General features: G+C 38.5%; 1 protein-coding gene across 1 annotated transcript in view; it reads left to right on the plus strand.

The window, feature by feature from the left end:
* Positions 1–8,531, plus strand: part of RANBP17 (RAN binding protein 17) — a 533,584-nt gene that overhangs the window by 497,044 nt on the left and 28,009 nt on the right. The window contains exon 25 of the mRNA XM_007939761.2: positions 3,202–3,368. Within this exon, the coding sequence (XP_007937952.1) occupies positions 3,202–3,368 (167 nt within the window). The remainder of the gene's footprint in view (positions 1–3,201; positions 3,369–8,531) is intronic.

Here is an 8,531-nt window from a genome sequence, read left to right on the forward strand (position 1 = left end):
TGCCCCCTGATCCCTGTGATTCCACACTTCTAAATCTACCCTGAAATAGCATTTAGCCTATTCAGAGTCCCCAAGCATAAATCAGCTGTAATGGAAGCTTTTCTTCTTTTATTGCAAGGATATATGCTCCAACCTTCATGTCTAAAGTGTTTACTTGGCTTTTTCACAGCTGACTCAGTGGATTAGAACCTTTTAATGCAACCTCCATGGCATGTGGTCACCAAAGCTACATGAAGTCTTTAAAATTTTTGTATGATTGATAGCATATTGCTCTTCACAGTGAGGGGAATCATCTATTTCCTGCTTGGTTCCTTTTGTAGGTGTTAAATTACTTAATCTGTTTACTTTCATGTTTGGAACTTCAGAGGAATAAATGTGCAAGAGAAAAGCAACTATGCTCAAAGAGTCTGTGTCTGACTCCTAGGCCTATGTGGTTTCCACTATACTCTGCTACCTCTGGGATTAGAAAATCAAAGCTCCCTTTTCTACAGTAATCCAGTTATCTTGTACCTCAAATACCATAGCTTTAAGGAAGGGCGGGGGGGAACTTTCTTGAAAGTCTCATAGCTCCACATTTTTCCAAAACTGTTGTCCATGCCTTTTAGTCTTTCATTCAACCCCTGATGATACTGCATCAGTTACCATTGTTCTTTTTTTGAATATGTCTGTCTGCATTTCAAAAGATCCCCCTAAAACCTCCCTCTTTCTATTTACCATATTTCTCTCTGAAATGATATGTATTAGAGAGTTTTAAACTCTGGTGTTATATCAATGCTAGGTATTACTGCTGAACACAACTTGAGACTCTCTTCTCTTGAAAACTTTCTCAGGTTAGCTTTGCCTACCCATTCTTTAATTAATTTGGCTAATATTTTACCTCTAATCTATGGCAAGGGGCCCTCATGGCTCAGTGATCATTTAAGCACTCAGCTGCAAACCAAAAGGTCGACAGTTCAAACCCACTAGCCACTCTGCAAGAGAAAGATGTGTCAGTCTGCTTCCGTAAAGATGTACAGCCTTGGAAACCCTATGGGGCAGTTCTACTCTGTCATATAAGGTCTCTCTGAGTCGGAATCAACTCAACAATGGATTTGGTTTTTGGTTTTGGAGTCTATGACAGGCACACATCTGCCTCAGAGCCTCAAAGATAAATAAAATGAATACTACAAATATGTAATCTACTATTTCCACACCTACTCTCCTCGTCTACTTCTTCATCTCTTTTGAGTTTACCGTATTTGCCATTTTTCATTCTCTTACTATTTCTTATACTAATCATAAACTGGCAGGGGTCATGTTCAAATGTTACCATCAGCCAGAAAACTCTAGAAAAACGCTATGAATCACAACCACGGACTCTGGGAAAAGTACTTAATCACTGATCTTCACTTTTCTCGTATGAAAAATGTAAATAACAATACCGCCATACAAAGTAATTAGAAGTAAATGAGATGATGAGTTTGGTGTACAAAGGGAATACTTAACAAATGCTTGCTCTGTCATGTAACTTAATTGCTCAAAAACCTTCAACTAACACCTGTATTACCTTCTAAATTCAGTGTAAATACAGTGTGTCAGTCCACTATTGGATGTGCTCAGTAAAACCCCAGCCTTCTCTGTATGACTTAAACATCTTCTCTCACTGAATCTAAAAGTCCTATTCCCCAAACGCATCCTTCTTTTTTCTCCACTGAGAGCAAAGCAATAGCAACTCCTGCCTTTTGAGTGCCCATCCTGTTTTAAGAAGGGACTTGATGCTTACATATATTTTTACTCAGTATCTCATTTTAACATGGTTGTTAAGAGTACAGATCCAGAGACCAAATCCTTGTTTATTTTCTGATCATGGGTCCACAGTCTTCTAAGTCTTGTGACATTGGACAAGTCACCTTCTCTCTCTAAGCCTCAGTCTTCATATGTAAAGTGGAAATAATACTACTGACCATTACAGTGTGGGTGTGGGGATTAAATATAATCACCCATGTAAAACATTTAGCACAGTAACTAACACTCCCAATAAATATCAGCTATTTTTTTTTACTTATGTACTTTGTTTTCTTCACATACAGCTCTCTGCAAGGTGTTTTTTAAATGGTGAGAAAGATTAAGTGGCTGTTTCAGAGTAACAACACAGCAGGTCATTGGAAAAGATGGGGTTTGGAACCAGAGCTGTCTGGCTTCAGAGTCCTTGCTTTTCCCCTAACACTATGTTGCTTTATGGTAATCTCTATCCAAAAAATTTCCTTCCTTATGCCTAGCTCTGGTAGCATAGTGGCTAAGACACTTGCCTGCTAACCAGACGGCTGGCGGTTCAAACACACCAGCCACTCCTCGGAAGGAAGGTTGGGCAATCCTACTTCCGTAGTGATACTGCCTCGGAAACCCAAGGAGGGGTCGCTATGAGTCAGGTATGACTCGACGGCACATAACAACAACAACAACAACAACATGCCTAGCTGGAATAACATTACAGCTGGGCATATCTAGGTACTACCTCCTTCGTCAAACTTTCCTTGATCCCCATCCAAATGTAATCTCTTCCTCAAAATCCTCACAGCCATGTATCACTCATTTGTATACAGCATTGTTCTACAGTGTCCTGTATACTACTAACTCATGGGCTCTTTGACACCAGCATGGTAGTTACAACAAACACAACACAATGCACTGCCATGGAGTCAGATCCAACTCATAGCAATAGCCCCTCCTTGGGTTTCCAAGGCAATATCACTATGGAAGTAGATTGCCCAGCCTTCCTTCTGAGGAGTGCCTGGTGGGTTTGAACCGCCAGCCTTCTGGTTAGCAGTCAAATGCCTAAGGCACTATGCTACCAGAGCTCCTGGGTGATAGTTAGGCCCTTGTTTTACCTGATGCACGGCACTCTGTACCAAGTAAATAATAAAGTCACTTGAATTGAATAGAGGGTTGTTGTGAAGACCTTTAAGGTCACAAGCGGAAAATTCTATTCAATATAATCCAGGAATCATTTACTTATTAACATGTCTCTATGCTAGGCCCTGTGTTAAACACTGGCTTTAAGGAGATAAACAAGGCCAAAATCCCTGCCCTCAAGGAACTTAACAGTTTGGTAAAAGCATTTTGAAACCAGAAAGTGATTTTTTCTTAATGGAGGCCTTATAATTAATAGATGAAGCAAACACTTCCGCGATGCAAATGAATTCTCAATTATTGTTTGTGCAGATACAGTTGTCTCCTCCAGCTGCTGTACCAGTTTAGACTACATCATCACCTACCTCTTCAAGCACATAGCAAAAGAGGGCAAGAAGCCACTTCGATGCAGAGAGACTACCCAGGCCGGTCAGAGACTATTACACTTTATGCAGCAAAACCCAGATGTCCTGCAGCAGGTAACTGGTGGTTGGTCACCTGGCTTAAGAACCATAGTTTCCCAGAAGTCAACCTGGTCCCTGAATATCTCTTAGAGTGATTGATCTTCCCAAGACTTTTTACCAGTTATTCTTAAGGAATATTGTTCCTGAAAGTGGAATAGTACACTGGCCTCAAGATTAACCCTCCCTCAAGAAATCCCTAGGTAGTTCATCTCACCTTGAACCCAGAATTTAAGAAGAGTGTAGCTTTTTCAGAGACCTCAGAGAAGTATAGGGCTAAGCTGAACTAGAAACATTCCACCTCTGATTTCTTTCCTAGAACCTCTTGAGAATGTCATCTTAGGTTTGCCTTGTGAGCACTCTAGTATATTGAGAAACTACCTTTTGCTGGGCTCCTAGTCTGTGGTAGGCAACTTGCGAGGAACTTTCCATTCATCATGTCACAGTTGGTACTTTTCCCATTTTAAGAGGAGAAATCAAGGTTGAGATAGGTTAGGTAATGTTCCTAATAGCATTTAACTAATATGTAACAAAACCACAATTTCTTTCTTGATTTTCAGATGTTTTCTAACTGGTTAATATGGGTTAGGTCAAAGTTTAACATTAGGAAAAAAATAATACTCTACAAACTGTAGTAATAGCTTGCATTTAAAAATGAATATACATACATATAAGCAGTATTTTAACAATATCATTTTGTCTGTGAAGAGACCATCGCTATGAATTTTTTTAATTCCACTAAATTTGGAAGATGAGGTCCTCACATTATTTTCAATTGTTTAATTTTTGCCAGCTAATATCTGCAAAAGTAAATACTTCAACAATGTACATGATGATTACTCAACCAATAAGCCACCTTCATTCAGCAGAGAAGTATCACTCTGGGTAAAGAAATGATGAAATTAGAATGAGACAGCCGTGTCATTTTTTTACTAATATTTAAATGATTCATGTGTGATCATGTTTCAGTTACCCAGTTATTTTCTGTTGAGGTGGGGGCAATTAAGATGTTGATTAAGGTGTTGTGTAACTAGACAAAGGACAACAGGCCTATTAACTATTTCATATGACCCTGGAACCATTATAACATGTTGGCAATACAATAAAGGAAAAGAAAGGTAACTCATATTTATTGAGGACTTAATGTGTGCAAAGTGCAAGAACCACTAAGACTCATAATGTATAATCTCACCTTACAAAGCTTCCTTTCAGGTAAGGCAGAGAAACAAGTAACTAACTAGTTACATGATTATTTGATTAATACAATGATGACAGAGTAAGTGACACAGGAGGATGGAGATAGTCAAAGAAATCTTCCCATTTAGGTCCCACGTTGTTGTTGTTTTTGTTATTTGCCATCAAGTGGGCCCCGACTCATAGCGACCCCTCCTTGGGTTTCCGAGGCAGTATCATATGTAAGATTGCCCAACCTTCCTTCCGAGGTCCCACAGTGACCCTGAAATGTGAGTAACATCATCCCCACTTTACAGAGTAATAAATTAAGGTGCAGAGAAATGAACTGGAAAGTGATGGAGTTGGAATTTGAACCAGGGTCTGTTTGGCTCAAAACCCCAAGTCCTTAACACTACTGATTCTCAAAGAAATAGTTGCTGAGGATAATAATCTCAGATTCACCTGGAAGTCATTTTGAAAATATACATGCTATCGAGTTTTGAGTGTACCCTTCCTCTCCTCTCCCCTACCTTACCCCCTGCAGTAGCTACTGTACTGTTGGGAGTATGTCATAGCCCTCAATTGTTTTGGTATGAAAAAGGTTGAGCATCATTGACAAAGCATGTAGCCATGGATTGGCCAGGAAACAGATGCACACCCCACCCACCATGGCAAGCAACAAGTCCACCACCAAATCACTCCTGCCAGCACTCTCAGTCATAATCATAGTATTGGCCCATAAACTTTAGCAGAAACTTCTAAGTTGGTAGAAAATTTTAGCAGAGATCAATAGACTGTGGTGCTAGACAAAATACCATCAGACTGTGCAGAGCAAGTAATGTGGCTGTGCAGGAGACAATCAGCTTTGTCTTTACTCAGAATTACCATGCATTTGTTGGTTTAAGTAATTTCTGTGTGTTAATAATACTTGGTAATCCTTCACTTTATAACATATGACTAAGTAGTGATATATCTTTATTAACAGTAGAATATATTCTATTTATTTGGAATGTAGGCTTTCAGATAGCATTTTAAATATTAATGACTGGTCTCTGGTAGTCAGCATAAATATGATTTGCATTAGCACTAGGTTATATCATCTTGAGTGCCTCTGATGTCAACTGTTGGGTATAGTAATATCTGACATCATCTCCTTAGGTCACTGACAACTTTGACCTCTATTCTTATGCACAGTTTCTGTCGTCTCAAAAGCTCTTTTGAATTGATTTGAAATTTTGACTCTTCCCTTTATGAGGCAGTAAAATTGATAATTATTCAGATGGGAACTGAGCGCTGAGTGAAAAATCAATTCCACCCGCTCTCTGCTGCGTATAAAATTACTTCTGAGTCGGCTGGACTGAACGGATGGCCGGAGTAAAAGCAGCAGGCAGGAGTAGAGGGAAGAATTAGCTGGACAGAGCTAATAGCCTGAAGGGATGGACTTGGAAAACAGGGAGTGGGCCAGTTGGGGGTTATTATGAGCAGGGATGGGTCCCGTTGATCATCTGTTTACATCAGCTTTCCAAGACCTTATAAATCAGCCCTGAAGAGCAGCAGAGCCCAAGATTCATCCTCTTACCAGAGGGATTCTGTATTAGATTATTCTCATTTTCACGCTCAGATGAAAAGTAAGCCATTGATTATTCATTGGTTGCCCATTAAATGCTGTTTTTATAGATGATTTGCCTATCACAGAAGGTAATGAACAAGGTTGCTGCTTCATAACTAGAGGTTTCAGTTTTCAAGTCATCTGTGTCGGTTAAGTAATGCCTAACCCTATTAAAAGGAATGGGTTACAAATTGCTTAACAGTGCTGAAAAACTAGACCCTAATGACTAATTGTGCTTGGAGTTTAGAGAGGGTTGTCAGCTCTTTAAACTAAACTGATGCAATGATACTGCAATTATTTACTAGTTTGAGCTGGGTTGTTTTTTTTCCCCCCAACCTGGACCTATTTTGCTGGAAGCCTAATTGCATGAAGAGAGTGTCAATTCCAAATTGCAAAAGTTACCTCCTCAAGTTTCCATAGTAAACCCAACCATGAACCTATATAAGGGTTTTGAACATTCTTATAGGCCTGTGCATTTGTATGCAGCAGCCTGGGAAAGACATTTTAAGTGCCTCTTACCTGGAAATATGTTTGTTATGACCAGCACTGTCACTTTACCTCATCAATGCTTTTTAAAATATTCTACAAATAAGCCATTTGCAAAAGATCTGACTTTGCAAGCATTAAAATTTGGTTCATTTAAAGAGTCATGGTGATTAACTTAATCAATTGCAAGTAAGAATTATTGTCTCAGCAGGATTGTTTTAACAATTGAGAAAAGCCCAGTTACATAAATTAAGGGAAAAAATTCCCCAAGTATTTTTCATGTCATTAGGAGGATAATCTAAAATTTTAAGAACAGGCCAACAGTAATAGTGATAGACATTGATCTGTTACAGTAATTTCAAAGAACATTTCCATGAAATTTTTTCAGTTTCATCACTGGTCATGGTGTTTGCATCAGTGATCCATGGATCAGCATTCATTTAGTTATATATCACAGAGTGAAAGATTTGCCTAAATTAGCTAAATTAAGGAGCATGGTTAATAGAACCAGAGGCACATTTGAGAGGACTAATTCTTTTTGAGATTATAAGGACACTGATGCTGAATGTTGTAGAAAGAGTAGCACCTTCCACAGAAGTAGAACAAGAATTATGTGTTCGTCAGTATTACTGATTAGCTAATGCAGTGAGCTTATTAATAAGGTATTTTTAGCAATTATAGTCTCTAAAATCAAAGTGTATTGAATGGAGGAATTTAGAGCATTTTTGGATCTATCTCATCCTTCAGCTATTTATCTACGTGGCTCAAACCAGCTGTACTAAAAACACAAATAATTATAATTCTCTTTCTTTTTTTTTTTTTTTTTTGCTAACATGGCATTTAACTACAAATTGTGAAGAGCTGTCAGGAGCTATAAGAATCATACTTCAGAAGGGACGTAAGCTGAAAGAACATTCACCCTTTTCCTCAATCAGTCAGTCAATCAATGAAAATTGCTTTTGGATAGTGCTCTTCATGACATGCATCCCAAAGTGAATTACAGCAAAAGGGAAATCATCTGCTCTTTTTTCATTTCTGTGTTTAGATTGAAACGATATTGCTCAACATTTTGACATACTATACAAGACATCTTTCATACTTAAGATTCCATTCTGTAATACTAAGTAGGAGAAAGTGCAGTCACATATTTAACTGATGGTGAGACTTTGGACTGTAGAACCTCAGCAAGATGCTCACAGTGAAAAACACTTAAGCAGATGAAATATATTCACATCTGTTATTCATCTGTTATTCTCTTTTTAAAAAATTGCCAATGAGAATAATAAACACATTTCTGTGAATCCTTAAATAGAAACTGTGCCCTCCCTGTAACACATTAGCCCAGTCTGGTTGATTTGCAACTTTATTATCAAAAATATGACAGTAAATTGATATCAAAAACACAAGCTGAAAGAACATTCACAACTGAGAGTATGACATGGACTTAAAGGGATTTCAAGCCAGGGAATATGTCATTAGGCACTGAAATTGGCAGATAGGAGCTTGGATTTCATAACAAAATTGTTTTTTGTACATGCCTCTGTGATCTTGGTCTTCTTCACAGCAAACCATGCATGTAGTTTACATACAAATATGTATAAATGTGTGTGTGTGTGTGTGTGTGTGTGTGTGTATATATATATATAAAATACATATAAGTGTACTTTGAATGCATATGTATATATTATTCATGTACATATATGTGTATACCAGCCACTCCTTGGAAGGAAGATAGGAAGATGGGGCAATCTACTTCCGTAGTGATACTGCCTCGGAAACCCAAGAAGGGGTCGCTGAGTCGGGTCCGACTCAACAGCACATAACAACAACAACATATGTGTATGGGAGCTCTGGTGGCATAGTGCCTAAGGTATTTGACTGCTAACCAGAAGGGTGGTGGTTCAAACCCACCA

This window comes from Orycteropus afer, unplaced genomic scaffold, assembly GCF_000298275.1.
Source record: "Orycteropus afer afer isolate SDZICR_OR568_19922 unplaced genomic scaffold, OryAfe1.0 scaffold00062, whole genome shotgun sequence".
Classification (NCBI taxonomy): Eukaryota; Metazoa; Chordata; class Mammalia; order Tubulidentata; family Orycteropodidae; genus Orycteropus; species Orycteropus afer.